This window comes from Drosophila sulfurigaster, chromosome X (genome assembly GCF_023558435.1).
Source record: "Drosophila sulfurigaster albostrigata strain 15112-1811.04 chromosome X, ASM2355843v2, whole genome shotgun sequence".
NCBI classification, from domain to species: Eukaryota; Metazoa; Arthropoda; class Insecta; order Diptera; family Drosophilidae; genus Drosophila; species Drosophila sulfurigaster.
The window spans coordinates 29,054,247-29,072,577 of NC_084885.1; the positions used below are offsets into that span (position 1 = coordinate 29,054,247).

The 18,331-nt window shown below is 32.8% G+C and overlaps 1 protein-coding gene across 1 annotated transcript in view; it reads right to left on the bottom strand.

The window, feature by feature from the left end:
• Positions 1-498, bottom strand: part of LOC133847367 (GATA zinc finger domain-containing protein 21-like) — a 70,619-nt gene extending 70,121 nt beyond the window's left edge. The window contains exon 1 of the mRNA XM_062282353.1: positions 8-498. Within this exon, the coding sequence (XP_062138337.1) occupies positions 8-178 (171 nt within the window). The 5' untranslated portion in view covers positions 179-498. The remainder of the gene's footprint in view (positions 1-7) is intronic.
• Positions 499-18,331: the final 17,833 nt, after the last annotated feature.

Sequence of the window (18,331 nt, forward strand, 5' to 3'; positions counted from 1 at the left end):
AACTCACCCAGGGGCGCCACATTGTGCCTCGGTTTGAACTGCTCGCATTATGACCTGTGTTTCCATTATTGTTGCTGTTGCTGTTGTTGTTGTTGTTGTACTTCTCATTGCTAATGCTCGCCTTTTCGTTTTCGTTTTCGTTTTCCATCTCCAACTCCAACTCCGACTCCATCTGCATCTGTTTATTGTTGTTGTGCGTTGCTGGCTTGGCCTAATAGCTAACGTTTCGTCTAATTCTCAGCTCCCATTTCAGACGCTTTTGTTACATTTCACTAATGTATTTTGGCCTACAACAACGGCATAATGCCGCCATATAGCAGCCAGCGGGTTATCAAAGCCTTTAGCCTGCGGCTGTAGCCGCTCTTTCACATGCACAGTGGAGCCGACACGACGAACTGGGCACGCATTTTGTACCGTGGTTCGAAATTTCGATTGATCTTTGACACTTTTAAAATACACTTGCACTTCGCACTTTATACTCTACACTTTTCACTTTAAGACTTTACATTTTATAAACAAAAAGTAAAAAATCAAACTCAAACTTTACAATCTACACTTTTCACTTTAAGAATTTTCTACTTTGTAAAAAAAAAAACAAAAAAAAATAATATTAAACTTTTCATCAATATTTACACTACACTCTACACTTTTCACTCTACACTTTTCACTTTCAGACTTTATTTCTTTTCACATTAAAAAAAAACACATTTTCACATTTATGAATATCAAATTATATAGCTGATTATATAATATAAACTGAAATAAAAGAAAGTTTTTAAAATTAAAGAAAGATATATTGGAAAAAACATTTTAATATTATTTAAATCGTTCACATTATTGATTAATGTTGCGATAAGAGAAGGATGCTTGAAATACATTTAAAAATCATTAAATTTGATTTTAAACATATCAAAAAATATGCCTAATATTGCAAATGAAATATTTGTATTCTATAAAAACATTGTTGAATAATTTTTTTTATTTTAAACATAACTAAAAACATATTTCTGCCGATAAATATATTTTAAAATAAATTTTAAAGTATTTTTTTTTTATTTAAAACAAATTAAAAAATACTTCTATGCTTGTTTTGTTTGTTTATCATTTCAAATATACAAAATTTGTACTTATATAGAGTACTTACAAAACAGACTAACAAATTATATTGTCACTCTTTGATTTGAAATTTTGATTGAATACTAAAAAATATATTTCATTTTGAATTACCATTTTGTTATATTATTATTTATATGCAATGTTGTTGTATTATTAAGTTGTATGTATTTAAAATAAACCTTAAGACCTTTAGTAGTAGTAATTTTAATTAATTAACAATAAATAATGTTATTAAAAATGTTCAAAAGAAAATCATGCTAAGAAGGTAAGTATTCCTGACTGAGTTTATTAATCTCCCTCTTAGCAGTACTCAATATTCACACTGAAGACAAATGTAAACCGCAATTGAAGTTATAATTAATAAAGTATTGAAAGTTGAAACTCCAATGTAGAGAACTTGCCCGTGGCAATGACTATTGAGAGTCTCAAAGAGTCCTGCAGAGCACAGGACTCAGTGGGGCATAGATAGTACTAAGAGTATTGCGTGTTATCAATGAGTTTATCAATTTAAAATTTGATTTCGTTGTGTGAAAATCGACACGCGTTCGATCCCGCATTCTCTGTGTGTTCTCTGTTTGCGCTGCTTGACAAATTTGAGCATCGAGCTTCAGGCTTCAGGCTGGCAAAAGCAGCTGGTGTCAGCTGGCCATGGTTCTGGTGAATGTCGAGCCACCATGTGGTGCCGTCATAAATCAATTAGCATTAAAGCAAACGGATCTGGGCCAAAGTGAAAGAAAGAAAAAGGCAAATGGAAAAGCCGCCCGAAAAAGGGCAAACACTTCACTTATTGTTATCCCGGACACATAAATAAGGCGGGCAAACAACAACATGAATATGGGAGGAAAAAAAATGCGAAAGCGAATGCGAATGCGAATGCAAATAAACAAGCCCAAAAGGCACTTAATTGTATCAATTTAAGCAGTTAAAAGCAACACCACCACCGCCAAACAACTCAAACCCAGCATCACGAATGGAGCATCAACATGACGGCGTGGCTTCTGGCAACAACAATTAACGGGAATGCGAAGCGAGCGCAGCACAAAAACCAAGAAGAATTTATGCGCATATTCAATGCAAATGACAGACACACAGTTACCCTAACAAGACAAAAAGTCATTCGATTTCAATTTCATTTTTAATTATCTGCAGTAAATTAAGTCGCTTAATTCGAAATTGTTTTAAAAGTGATTCACTTCATTTTACACTAATTTACATTAATATTTTTATTTAATTTCTCAACATTTGCAAAAGACTTTGCTTTGCTTTTTTGCTGAAAAAGTTTTAAATTTAATCTCCAAATACTCTGCGCTTAAGTTACCAAAAAATGATGAACTCGAAAATAGCCTTTGAAATTTCTTGAAAATGCTCTTCAATTCAGTTGTAATAAAACAAATATATTGACAAATAACGAATATTAAAAAAAAAAACCAAACAATATCTTAAAAACCCAATTATCAACAACAAAAAATTATAAATATAAATTGTAAGAATATTTTGTAAAATTTGAGATATTTCATGACAGATTTCTTAAGGAATTTCTTTCTAAAATGTGAAAAATGCGTGATGAACCCGAAAATATCGAAAACTAGTATTATTTTCGCTTTCAATTAGGTTTTAGTAACAAAAAATATAATTATTCATAACGAATATTAGAAAATCTTTCAATATTTGAGTTATTTCATATCTGATCTTTTAATTGGACTCTCATTCTAAAATTTAAAAAATTTAATACTGTAATATTAAAGAACTTCAATTATTTCTTATTATGCGAGACTAAAAATTAAGTACTTTTCCCTTTATTTTTTGTTTTTATTTATGCACTTTAATATACCCTCTTTGAACTCATTTCATAGGGTATAAGACAGTCACCCACATTTTGCAGGCTGTTTACATTTGCGCCTCGCTCTCGCTTTTGGCTCTTTTGTTTTTTTGTTGCTTTAATTTCTTCACTTTATTTTTTTGTTCGTATTTTATATTTCGCTTGCTTTCGGATGCTGCATGTGAAAGGACATCAAGTGGCGAGCAAAGATCCTTATGCGGGCCTTGCATGGAAAGTCACTTGCCAATGGTAAAAATAAAAAAAAAAAAAAAGAAATCATCAACTTGCCCGGTCCCAGACTAATGGCCCGAATGGTAATCACAGCTGAAAATGCTCTCATCTTTCCTCTCTCTCTCTCTCTCACACACACTCTCTTTCCTTTTCTCTAGCATTCTGCATCTCTTTCTTTACTTGAGCCGAAGCATTTGTTTGGCATTGCTATCAGTCGAGAGTCGAGAGTCGAGACTCGAGAGTTGAGCAGCTCAAGCAAATCCCCCTGAAAAGGCAGTTCAATTTCAAGGATATTGATTGCAAAATACTTATCTATTACAAGCCAAACAATTGAAAATTCGAATCTACTTGAAGTGCACTCGAAAGCCATTCAACTTCGCAGAGTTACCAGTTTACGAGTATTCACATCATTAATGATGCAACTTTTCGATAGTTTACTGACAGTTGGCTCAACGAAATAAATATTTGTGCAATGCAACGAACTGTATTGTGTTTCACAATAGACGAAAGAAACTCGGCGAAAAAGTCAATATTTAATTTAGCTACTTGGAGGTATATTAAACGAAAACCCGAGAAAGTTCAACGCAAATTCTCAATTAGTTTCTCAACATTGACAACATTAGTAATTAAAATAATGCAAAAATCTATGAAAATCCATTTTTTAAATTTATAAATAGTCCAATAATAATAGCTGACTTAATAATAATAGCCGACTTTAAACTTAAAACTGACTGCCTTAAAGAAATTGCTAAAATATATTACACAAATTATTTACGTTTTTTTTTAATACATTTTAGCAAATTCTTGAAGACAACTAATTAAATTTATTATTATTATTTATTAATTTTAAAATAAGATTTCTTTATATGCTTTTATAATTTTAATATTTTCGATTATTAAATACAATAATGAATTGTATGCACATGAATAGAAATAATATAATTGGCAAACTTCAAGAAAAAGACAAATATTGAAATAAAATTTTTTAACAATTTACTCAAGAAAATCACTAATATTATTTAGTATAAATAATATAAAATATATGAGAATTTTGCTAATAAAAATCCAACTCGTATTAAACAAAAATGTGTCAGGAAATATATAAGAAAATTAACGAATATTTTTAAATTTCCAGCTTTTCTATTTCGTAACATTTTTCTGAATAAAATTAATAAAGAACTAAACAAAAATATAATATGTAAATTTGAAAATATCATACTATCTTCAACATTAAATACAGGCTAGTCATATTTATTTCATTGTGGTTTTCTTATGAAAACCTGAAAAGAATTTAATAGAAATGTTTTTTCAAAATTGGAAAATTATTATGCATTAATAGGAAAAATGTTTATTTGATTTTCCGAACAGCTTGCAAAATAACATTCGTAATGATTTCAACAGAATATTATAAAGCTGAAATTAGCCTGAACGCCATTGTATTCGATATTTTAATAGAATATCAATAAAAATAATAAAGAGTGTAATTTAATTGTTAGACAGTTATCAATTAATATTTACATTATTATTTAGCAAATACAATAATTATTTAGAAAGGTTGTAAACTATATCAAACTGCCGAAGAAACAACAAAGCGTTGTTACTTTAAAGTCCATTGTTGTAAGAATTTAGCATTACTCTCCACCTACTTTAGGGTAACATACAATTTGTGAAATATCGAATTTGCTGATTGGGTAAAGCAAACATGCATAACACACACACACACACCCATACACACACACACACTGCTCTGGCTTTTGCAAATTAGAAAGGCCACACGCAAAGTCATTTGCATCGCAGGCAAGTTGCAACTGACAGCAACTGTTGCTGTTGCTGTTGCTGATTATTGCATTGGTGCATGCAATATCGAAGCCCGCCCCCCTTTAGAACATGGACCAGCAAATGTATACGAAATTGCCTCACTGCCAGCAACAGCAACAGCTACTTTTGGGCAACATGGAAAGAGCTCATCCAGGAAAAACAACGCAAACCAAATCAGTCAACGGCAGCAGCAGCAACAGCAACAGCAACGAAAAACACCTCAAAGTAAACAAATTTTTGGTGTACGCACTAATAAAAACGCAAACAGTACGCAACACCCATGTCAGCAGGAGTTGGAGCTGAAGTTGGAGCTAGAGCTGGAGCTGGACGGCAGCCAGGAGTTGGTTGCTGCTGCAGCAACAGCAACCAGAGCTGATGACAGCATTGCGAGTGTCCTCTCGATGGCCATTAACAGCGGCAACGACAGAAGCAACAGCAACAGCAGCAGCTTGCTCCGAAAAACACTCACAATGCATGGCTTATGATGGATATAGACAGAGATAGATAGTGAAGTAAGGGAGAGAGAGAGAGAGGGAGAGAGATGGAGTGATGGGAAGATGGGAAGATGGGCAGATGCAGATAGAAAGAGTGAGATAGCGAGCGTGTAACACATTAACACGTGCTGTTGCCATTCGTATCACAGTTTCAAAACAAAAATAACAACAAAAACAAGTACAGTCGGGTGTGATCAACTGTGAAATACCCCTTAACCATATTCAATAATATATATACCATATTATATATTAATATTAACCATATTCAATAGCAGAACAGTGGGGTAGTATTCTCAAAATATACCGAAGTAATATTGTATAAAACAAAAATACTAAAAATATACCGAAAGCTATATTTGATAGTACCACATTCAAAATATACCAAGGAATACAATATATACTGTTGGATAAACGCTACTGCTGTATTATTTTCAAAATATACCGAATTAATATACCATAAAAATACTAAAATATACCATTGGTGCATTGATATAGTACTACACTCAAAATATACCAGAAAATACTAAATGTACTGAGGGATACCCGCTATCTATATTTAATAAAAGCAAACCCAGTTTGGCATTATTCTTAAAATATACCAAAAGTACAATTGTATACTACTACATTCCAAATATACCATAGAATACAAAATGTGCTGTGGGATACCCGTTACACATTTTAAAGAAAAGTAAAACTATGCAGTATTATTCTCAAAATATACCGAATTAATATAAAACAAAAATACTAAAAATATTCCAAAAGCTATATTTGATATATTGGTATAGTACCACAATCAAAATATACCAAAGAATACAATATATACTGTGGGATAAACGCTACTGATATATTATTTTCAAAATACACCAAATTAATATACCATCAAATACTAAAATATACCATTGGTGCATTGATATAGTACTACACTCAAAATATACCATAAAATACTAAATGTACTGAGGGATACCCACTATCTATATTTAATAAAAGCAAATCAGTTTGGCATTATTCTTAAAATATACCAAAAGTACAATTGTATACTACTACATTCCAAATATACCATAGAATACAAAATGTGCTGTGGGATACCCGTTACACATTTTAAAGAAAAGCAAAACTATGCAGTATTATTCTCAAAATATACCAAATTGATGTACCACAAAATACTACAAATATACCAAAAGCCATATTTGGTATTTTAATATAGAACCCCATTCAAAATATACCATAGAATTGACAATTTACCAGACTGTCAGCCCAAGACCCGACAGCAGCACCCATTTTTGCCACATAAAATTGTTTCTCAAAAAACTTCGACAAATTCTTATGTGATTGTAATCAAATTTTCAAGAGTCATAAAGTCTTTAGTTATGATTAAGTGCACCTATATAGTCTCTAGCTTCACGCTTTACGCTTGCTATTCCATTTTTATTGATTTTGGGGGTCGTGATAAAAGTCTAAATCAAACTTAATCTGTGTATGGCAATAACTAGTTTTGTCAAAAAAATAAAATTATAGCTCTATCGGTTATAGTCTTTGACATCAAGGTGTTAATACGGACAGACGGACAGACAGACAGACTCACAGACAGACAGACAAACATTTCCACATGTCTACATTGCCTCGGCTGTTGAGGCTGATGAAGAATACATATATGTGTATATTTTATAGGGTCGGAGATGTCTCCTTCAGCTTGTTGCACACACAAAGTTATCATACCCTTCTACCCTACGATTATGAAAAGGTACGGGTATGAAAAGTATGCAACGCAACGCAACCATTGCCAAGTGCTGCTGCTCCATCTTGTTTTGGGCTGCTGCTCATCGGCTTCGGCACCTTTAGACCGTCCCGTACCACAGCAAAAGCAACAGCAAGAGCAACAGCAAGAGCAAAAGCAAAGCAAACCAAACACACTTAGGCACAAAGTAGCGGCATTTATGCGTATGTGCGAACCTCTCCCCAGGCAGAAGGCTGTCGAAACAACCGAATTAATAGTGGGCGAGCATTGGAAATGGAAATGGGTAAGGGAAAGGGAGTGGGAATGGGAATGAGAATAGGAAGGGGAAGAGGAATGGGAATGGGAATTAGGAATCGGGCATGCTTGGATGCTTGGCGGTGATTATGCGTGCCTGAGTGGTGCAGCCTGTGGGCGTGGCTGCAACCACCTCAACTCAACGCAGCACACAATAAATTCAACAAAGCTTTCTGCAAACACAACGACAGTAAATAGATAAATATATTATAATAATTAGTGGCCAAAGGCCAAGCATAAATCCAAAAACTACTTTAGCTTTAACTACATATCAATTGATACAAATTTGTAATAATCTATTACATATTCATATAACATTTGTAGCACAATAATTGTTTGAATCTCATTTAAACTTTACTTTTATGAGTCTTGTATTACATACGCTATAATTGACAGCCCAAAATCTTTCTAAACATGTTTAAATTGAATCGAAAAAAGAAAAAGTGCATAAAACTCAAAGTTCTTTCTTTTGGCATACAACAAGTAAGAAAGTTACAGTCGAGTGTGCTCGACTGTGAGATACCTGCTACCCATTTTTAATAAAGGCAAAATATTGCGGTATCAACCAAATTTTCAGGAATCATAACTACTACAGTAATTATTGTATATACCAAAATTCGAAAACTATAGCTTTAAAATTAGGCTTGTTATTCGATTTTTTTGATTTGCGGGGGCGGAAGTGGGCGTGGCAACAATTTGAAACAAACTTGATCTGCGTGCAAACATAACAAATGCTGTCAAAAAAAAAATTATAACTCTATCTCTTATAGTCTCTGAGATCCAGTGTTTCATACGGACGGACGGACAGACGGACAGACGGACATGGCTATATCGTCTCGGCTATTGACACTGATCAAGAATATATATACTTTATAGGGTCTGAGATGCCTCGTTCTACCTGTTACATACATTTCCTGCCGGCACAAAGTTATAATACCCTTCTAGTTATTAATTAATTATTAATTAATTTTAAACACTACGTATAAAAATAAAGAAGTAAGAAGTAAAGAAAAGTTGTTCTGAATCAAGTTTCTATAGCTCCATCAAATTATTAAAACAGCAGCAGCAGCTGTTGATCATAAGCACACACACTTTTAATTTGACAAATCTTTGTGATACTCTCCTGCTTCCCACTTTACCAAACTAATCGATTACCAAATGAATACGACTTTTATGTATAATTATTCTAATTTCAATATTTTCCCAGAAAATTTTTGTCCATTGATATTTTTTTACAATTGATGCCCACTTTGATAACTTGAGTTGCTGCCTAATCGAATACTTTTGCACTCAAATATTTGTTAAGATATTTCTCCACACGAATCGATTACCAACATATTACCTGCAGCTTACTCTATCCATGCCTTGAAACTTGTTTATAAACTCATACATACACACGAAGCTAGGCAATCTTTGCAATGCTCTCCTTCTGCGCACTTTATCAAAGGAATCGATAACCAAATGATTACGAATCGATAACCAAAAGATTACCACATTTCTGTATTATAATATAATTTTAATTTCAATATTATTCCTGAAATTCTTTGCTATTTTTATTGTTTGTTTCTTCCAATTTATACCCTAAAATATTCCACTTATTTAACAGAGAATGTCTGTAAATGGATGGAATTTTCAAACGTCTTTTATATCCTCCAAAAACTCGGTTACTTTTCTATGACAGCACCAGCTGTCTTATCTCTAAATTAGTGCAGCAGCAGCTACAAATCAGCGGCCTTATCATCATCGTCATCACAATCATCATTCTCAACCGTAAAATCGAAAATCTATGCGAATTTATGTAAATCAAAGCTTAAATAAATATGCAGAGACTAGACCAAACTATCCCAGACGTTGGTCGCAAAGAAAACTTATTTGAACAGAACTTTGCGGAAGTGCTACAAAGAATGGCAACGGAGATCAGGGGATGAGGGGGATAAAGGGGATGGTGAGCAGGTGTTTGCCAGGCGCATAATTCAATTGGCGTCGTCGTCGTCGTCGTCTATGGCCAAAAGAAACAGCAAAAGTAGAAATGAAAGACAAAAAACGAGAATGAAAAAAAAAAATGTAAAACGAAGCGAAGATAAAACCAAGCCACAAGGACATAAAGTACGGCAAGGACTAGAGCGCAGCATTTTCTCCTTATGGGCTGTCACCTCTGTTACCGGCTATCGAATTTCCTTTCGGATGGAAATCAATGCAGCTGGCCAAAACGTTGAAACATGCTCCAACTACAGCTCCAACTACAGCTTCAGCTTCAGCTGCCATCCAGTCTCACTGCTCCTTTGGCAGTCATACAATATTGTTGTAATGGTAAAAGAAACCTTTCAGACGGCGCTCAACAATTACATTTCTATATATTTCTTTTATTTCAATTTCAGTTCTGGCATATCTGCTGCCTTGCACTTTTCTAATTATGTCTACCAGCTTTGTAAAACCTGTTTTCAATTTAATTAATAATTGGCTTTAACATGATAATCAACATATTATTATTACATTTCATTTTATTCCAAAATTTCAAACACTTTTGTTCATGTTTAGAGATTTGTGGTAAAACTCCAAGACGAATTTAAATTTTTTGTGAAAATATAAATGAAATGATAAATCACTTGCTATTGTTAATTCTAAAATCAAGTCTTAGAATTTTGCTCTAAAAAAATGCGTCAAGAACATAAAAATCGAAAAGTCAGAAAACACACATCTTGATTTCAAGAACATTTGATCCAAGTTTTTTTTTATAAGAATAAAAATCTTATTGTTTGAAGACTCAAAATATTTTTATAAGATCGTAATAGTATTACATTATATTTTATTACTTTTTTTAACTATTTTATTTATTATTTAATTAGCGCATTCAGTTATTCAGTTGTATGTTAACCTTTTTACTTACGAAATACTTATCATCAATTCAAATTCATCAAATACATCATAATCTAAATTTAGTATTTTTGGTCTTATTTTAAGAATTTGGTATTTTCAAACTTATGTGATTTTAAAGTCGTCAAATTTTAAGACGAATGTTCTTTCTTTGAATCTTTTTCCCAGAAAATACAGTTTAAATAAATATTTACAAATCGAAAGTAAAAATAAAAACCTTAATAACAACTATTATTTGTAATCTTTGAGCCCAAGAACTGCTATCATCTGCATTGTCTATCTCTGTCTTCTAAATCCATCTTTCTTTAATCACTCAAATTTGTACACCAACAACCTGTTTTTGAAGCGCCATCTGCCGGCAACACCGAAGCACAGCTAAAGCTTTTCTTATAGCAGCTTTAAAGCTGCGGTTTGAAACTTCACTAGCAACTTTAACAGTTTCTTGGCAAAGTCTCCACTTGTTGGGTTCTTCGATAATAATTGTTACTTTTTTAAATCACAAAAATCTTTAAAAAAAAACGTTTTCTATATGGAAAGAGATTAAGATATAGTAAAAAAATCGGATACTAAAGCTTCTATTCATTTACGCTGTCAATTTTTCTGAATTTTGATATTTTGTTGATGATTTATTACGATCTAATCGTTAGACTGGTTTTTATTGTTTTTAAACACATCCGCTTGCAGTTTTTTTTTGTGGGTCATGACCTCAAAAATATGATAAAGACAATAACAAATCAATAATTAAATGAAAACAACTTGGATGGATTAAAATATTTTACATTTTTCGCGGTTCATTCACATCAATCTCGATGCAACAAAAAATAAAACATTCTTCAATCTTAGATGGAGTATTTTGACTTTTAAAGGTAATTTGTTCATCACAACAATATTGATTGAAATAAGTGTATTTCAACTTCGTTGTGATAAAATCATTTCGTATAATGCGACTTTTTTGCACTTTCTATTCGTAATTTAGATGCATGTATTTATTAATGTCAGTTGACAGTAAACAAATTATGAATAAATATTTAGGACTTTCATCTTGGCAATAATAATGATTTATATTCAAGTGATAAAAAGAGAATTTCAAGGTCCTTACTTCATAATGAAATGTTTTGAAAAAGTATTACAATCAATGAAAACTTTATATATATTCAACTATCTATTTTTATTTTAATATATATTCTTTTATAAATCTTCCTAGCAGTAATAACTTAATAATTTCTTTCAGTGCATTTATGATTATTATATTCGAATGATTATAAATGACTTTTATAATGAACTATAATAAAAATGTATTACAATCAACTATCTATTTTTAATTTAATATATTCTTCAACAAATCTTCCCAGAAATAAGTACTTAACAAATTTCTTTCTTTCATGAGATCAAAATTGAGTTCCAAAGACCTAACTTCATAATGAAATGTAAACAAACTGTATCACAATCAACTATCTAGTTAAATTTTAAGTTATTCTTTAATCATTCTAGAAATAAGTACTAAGCTAATTTCTTTCAGTGCATTAGGGAAAGGAAGAAGTGATCTAAAATCATCATTATAAAATGCAATGAAAACGTATAACAATCAACTATGTAACATATTTTTATTTCAAGATATTATTTAACAAATCTTCCTATAAATAAGTCAGTAACGAATTTCTTTCAGTGCATTAATGATTTATATTGAAAAAACCTAAAATGAGTTCCAAAGTCCTTATTTCATAATAAAATGTAATGAAAATATATATCAACTATTCTTATTTTAAGATATTCTTTAACAAATCTTCCTATAAATAAGTCAGTAACGAATTTCTTTCAGTGCATTAAGGTAATAACGTATTAATAATGATCAAAAGTGAGTTCCAAAGTCCTTACTTCATAATAAAATGCAATGAAAACGTATTACAATCAACTATCAATTCTTATTTCAAAGATATTCCTTAATAAATCTTACTAGAAATAAGTCAGTTATGAATTTCTTTCGGTGCATTAAGGTAATAAGGTAATAATAATGCTCAAAAGTGAGCTTCAAAGTCGTTATTTCATAATAAAATGCAGTGAAAACGTATAACAATCAACTATGTATTTTTATTTCAAGATATTCTTTATCAAATCTTCTTATAAATAAGTCAGTAACGAATTTCTTTCAGTGCATTAAGGTAGCCAGGTCATAGTCAATGGGCTGTCAACGCGAGACACAACAATTTGCTAATTGAAATCAATATTGTGAGAATATAAGCATTAATAATGAATGTTATGATATATGATATACAACAACAACAACGACAACAAAAAAGAGAGAAGAAAAAACAAGGAATGACTATCCAATAATTGTGGAGAGCTGACGATTAGCTCATCCAAATTAATCCTGTTCGAGTATTACGAGTAATTCCACTCAATCAATTGCAATCGATAGCCAAAAAGCCGACAAAAGTTCAACCGAAGCGTATTACAGGTGTTCAATAAATAAACAAAAATAAATACATCTATTGAAATATATGCATGTGCGTATATATAATATATCTTCTACATCTATTAATATCATTCATGCCAAATCGAAAGTTGAATGCGCCAATCAAAACAATGCACAACAACAACAACAACAACAGCAACAACGACGCCACAAAGAAGCTAAACAAAACGCTTTGCTTTTTGTGGTAAGAAAAGACAATAACAACAGCAAAAATACGAGAAATATCTGAAATTATGACAATGACAAGGTAGCAGAGGGTGGACAGGTGAACAAGTGAACAAGTGAACAGGTAGCTCAATGAAAGACAAACAAAAACAAGCCACAAACCGATAGATAAGTTAAGCGCATGCAGCTAGCCAATACCCTAGAAATGTGAAATACTTTTCAAATGTACGGGATATAAACATTATCTTAAGTTTCAACTGCTATAAGGATGTTCTCATTTTGGGAAATAAAGGAAAAGATATTTAAGAACGATTATTCAATAAAAACTGATTTAGATTTAAAAAAAAACCAACCATAAGGAAGTTGAAACTTCAATTTTTGAGGAAAAGAAAGAGATACTTAAAAGCGATTATTCGATATAATTGATTATAATTGATTGAAATGTCATTATAGCTTATAAGAAATTAAGCTATCGCAATCTGAAGGAAAGGAAATACTATTTAAGAGCGATTAAACAAGTTATAGAAGTTAAAATTTCAATATAGCTTATAAGAAACGATACTATCCCATATTAAGGAAAAGGAAAATATCCCCAAAAGCGATTATTCGATATAAAGTTATGCTAGGAAGTAGTTGAAATTTCAATATTGTTTATAAGAGAGTAAACTATCCCATTTTGGGGAAAAGGAGAAAGAGATAAATAAGTTCAAACTTCAATATAGTTTATAAGAAACTAAACTATCCCAATTTAAGGAAAAAGAACAGTTTTTTAAAAGCGATTCACCGATATAAAGAAATACTCGCATGTAGTTGAAATTTCAATACAGTTTATAAGAAACTGAGCTATCCCATTTTGAGGAAGGGAAGTCATACTTAAAAACGATTATGTGATATAAAGATATATGTATGTAGTTGAAATGTCAATTCGACTTTCATGAAATTAAGAAAGAAATATATATGTACTTTAAAGCGATTAATCTTGTATCAATAGTTCAAACTTCAACATAGTTTATAAGAAACTAAACTACCCTATTTTTAGGAAAAGTAAAGGGTATTTAAAAGCGATTAATCGATTTGTTGATATATGACACATGGACAATTATCGCCGTGAAATGACCCCAAACAATATATACAACATATATGTATGTATTGTATATATGCACTCAAGATATCTGTATTGTAATTGGAATGCCAACGATTTGGCAAATGTGGGCGTGGACTTCAAGAGTAGCGATATGTGCAATTAGCTATGCCAGCTGCCAAATTGATAATAACACAATAACAATCAGTGAGAAATTAAATGGAAATCAAACAAAAAGTTGACGACGCTTTTTTTTTATGTGCCCATCTAAGCGATAATTATGCAAAACGCCAAAAAAAAACAATAAATGATTTTTGAATTTTTGATTAAATTTCGTTTTTATCTTTTATGATATGATGTGTATTTAAATGATATTGCGAACATTAAATTTGATCTGGTTTTCGGGCCAACATCAGCTAAATCATAATGCCTATGACATTTTTATGCCCTTTGTTGGGTTTTTGTTTTTGTGCTTCTATATTTTTTTTTATGATGGAAAGCAACTTTATTTCTCGTAGCTTTTGTCTTTGGCCTTTTTGTTTTTATTGTCGCTGAGCCTGCTAGACTGGTGACGATGATGATGATGATGAAGACTGTTGAATTCGAATCAGTGCCAGTTGAGAGCTCTTCTTCGATAGATCATCAAAGGCTTTGATCGTTTTCACATTAAAAATCTAAATACATTCATTTGCATTTCATTTGCGTTTCGCATTCTACTTTTTTTTGTTGATAATATTCTATTCCAAATAATATTTAATGGGACGCCCTGCAAGGCATTTTACGATCACATGGCGTAGGTGAGGTGTATGAACTTATAAATAAATAGCATTAAAAAAAGGGAATAACCTTGGACTAAGCTGAGAATATTTTCTTAAATTTAAGAAGCAATTTAAGGAGATGTTTAAAAGACTTGGATTGAGTTAAGAATATTTGTGAGCTCAATATGAAGATTGGACTACTTTGAAATTAAAATTTGTAAATATATGAGGTGTATGAACTTATAAATAAATAGCATTAAAAAAAGGGAATAACCTTGGACAAAGCTGAGAATATTTTCTTAAATTTAAGAAGCAATTTAAGGAGATGCTTTAAAGACTTGAATTTGGTTACAAATATTTGTGAACTTAAGATGAAGATTGGACTACTTTGAAATTCTTCTCGAACATAGTTTATTTGGAATTGAAATAATTAAATATATATAGTGTTTAAACTTATAAATAAATAGCATTAATAAAAAAGAAAGACCTCGGACTGAACTTAGAATTTATTCTAAAACTCAAAAAACCAATTTAAAAAGAACGCTTTAAAGACTTGGATTGAGTTAAGATCAGACTTCATTTTGATTGAAATCTATAAATATATTTTAATGAATTGTTCATCAGATGATTCATTAATTTTTCTCATTGAAAATTAACCAACTCTTTTTATGGAAGCTTTTGTTCCGCCCTCAAAAGTGTCTTAATTTTTAATGTGCATAACTTTTACCCACACTTGAAATTGTAAGAACAGAAAAGAGAAAACTGCTCTCGCTTTGCTTATTCATTTTTTTTTTCTGCCTTTTTCGATGATTTGTTGAAAAAGTTGTAAACGGCAAATGCATAAATCATGTGGCAAATGAATATTTTGGCAATTTCCAACACTTGGCCGGAAAAAGCATAAATCGATAGCCGTCAAATATGATGATTATGATTATTTAGATGGAAATTAAATAATAAACAATGATTGAAAATAGAAAAACGTGTGAAACATTTGCAAAACAATTCAAATTTCTTTTTTTTTTGACCTTGAACGCTCGTCAGTTCATTTTCTTGTGCTTTTTGTAACTTGATGATAATTTAAATAAAAATATGTCTTATCGCAGTCATAAATGTCAGCACCCTAAGGGTGTGTGTGTGTGTCTGTTTGTGTGTGTGTGTGTGTTTGTCCTATTTAAGCAACACTTTGAGGAGGAGGCAGAAGAGGGGAAACGAACGTAGACTTTTGCATAACTAAATGCCTTGCAATCTGTATCATCTCTTCAGCAACCGCAAGTGACATGCCCTGCTTCACACACACACACATACTAGCACACACACACCCACACACACACAGACACACACACACATTTAGAGGGAGAACGTTGTTGGCTCTTAGGTTTTTGCCTTATTTTATATGACATTTTTATTTTAGCCAGCATTTTATACATGTATTTTTCTTTGGCATGTTGTTAGTTTTGTTGCCTTGCTGCTCTTGATGTTGCTACAACTGTTGTTGTTGTTGTTGTTGTTTCGCTTGCCACAAGCACACACACACACACATACAGAGAGAGAGAGGCGCAGTTGAACTGTTAGTTATGCATATGTATGCGTATTATTTAGTTGGAGATGCTTTTGCGCTTTTTTGCGGTCGCTTTGCTGTGTTAATGACACTTACGAAATCCACGTAAGCACACACACACACCGACACACACCGACACACACGTCTAGAATTGTCCAGTAGCCAGAACTTGCATGTGTTTAAACCCCTCCCGCTTTCCACTTTTCGCCCATCGTCCATCGTCCATCACTTGAGGACGTCAACGCGTTCGCATTTTGAAGCATTTGACAACGGGGGCGGCAATTTCAGGCCGGCCACGCCCACAAAATGTCGCATATATTTGAAATTAAATTACTCGCAAAAAAAGCGTGTAAATTGCCAGTGAATGTGTCCCTTCCCCCTTCCCCACCCCCACCCCCTCCGCCCTTCGCTCATGTAACGCCTTTATCTAATACTAAATCCACGCTTTCATTTTTTATTTCCATTCCGTTTTCATTTTCATGTTTTTTTTTTTTTTGCTTTTTCGGCTCTTCTCGAAGCAACGGGGCGTATGCGTAATGTGCTTGGCGCTTAAGTGCGCCAATGCAGCCGCAAACGAGTGTCCGTGTGTGTGTGTGTGTGTGTGTGTGTGTGTGTAAGCGAGTGTGCGTGTGTGTGTGTGTGTGTCAAGTCAACTGTCCCATTAGACGGCGCTAATTACATGTTCGATTGCCTTTTTTTTTGTTGCTTACTTTCCCTCTCTTTTATGCCATTTTTCCCTTTTGGATTTTTTCATAATTTTTTTTTTTTGCGTAATTTCCCTTTTAAAAAAGCAGGAGAGAACGAAAAAAAAAAAAAGACAGCAAGTGGCTAGCACGCGTTTTAGGCAAGTCATGCATATTAGGCAGTTGGACACGCGGAACGCATGGCAAGCCATGCCACATGCCACATGCTACATGCTACATGCCACATGCCGTGGAACGTAGAACGCCGTGGCAAATGGCGTTAGTCATCGGCACCAAACAAGCGAATAGCATTAATGGTTGGCCCCTCTGGGAGGGTGCGAGACATTCGACGAGATGTTTCTCCGACAACAAACACACACAAGTAGCCTACGCTCTCCAAAACTTTAACTCCCTCTCTCTCTCTCTCTCTCACTGTCTCTGCCTCTCTCTCTCTCTCTTCGTCTCTGTTAAACTGTTATGCTCAGCTGCTGTTATGCAACGTGCTCTCTCTTTTGCTCTCTCTCTCTCTCTCTCTTTGTGCATGTCCTGCGCCTTGAGTGCGTGCTCTCTCTCTCTAGCTTTCTCTCTCCCTCGCACAGCTGTTTGACCAGTGCTGCCCATGCGTGCGTAGAACAAAACTGTTATACGCTTGGCGCGTCATTTAAATATTGAGCAGTTCATTAACCTTCCACACAGACGACTTCATTCTGGTTTTCTTCTCAGCTCTTGGCGCGGTTTTTTTTTTTTGTTTATTTGTGGATTTGGGACTCTATTTGTTGTTCGTTTTTGGAGCACGACATGTCGGCTATGTCGGAGTAGCAATTGGGGTCTTTATTTTACATAGATCATTCTATATGGGATCACGGCGTGCGCCTTATCTAAAGCTTCAAGTCACGATTTCAATTTGCAAATGACGACAGCCTAAATCGATCTATTGATTTCATATTCAGCACTCAAAGTGGACGACATAAATCAAAATCTGCTTTGACAAAATTGCGACATAAATAACACACAAAAAAACACTCACTCATCAGAGGCGTTTTACAAGAAGGGATTACAACTGATTCGGTGGGGAATGTTCTTTGAGTCGTATCAAAAAAAACAGGAATTAAAAATATCGAAGAATGTAAGATTAGGTAATAATTAACTAAGATCTAATACATCAGAATCTTGAAATACATGAATTTAAAAGATATTATAGATTTTAGTAATACTATTTTAAGTATTTATTA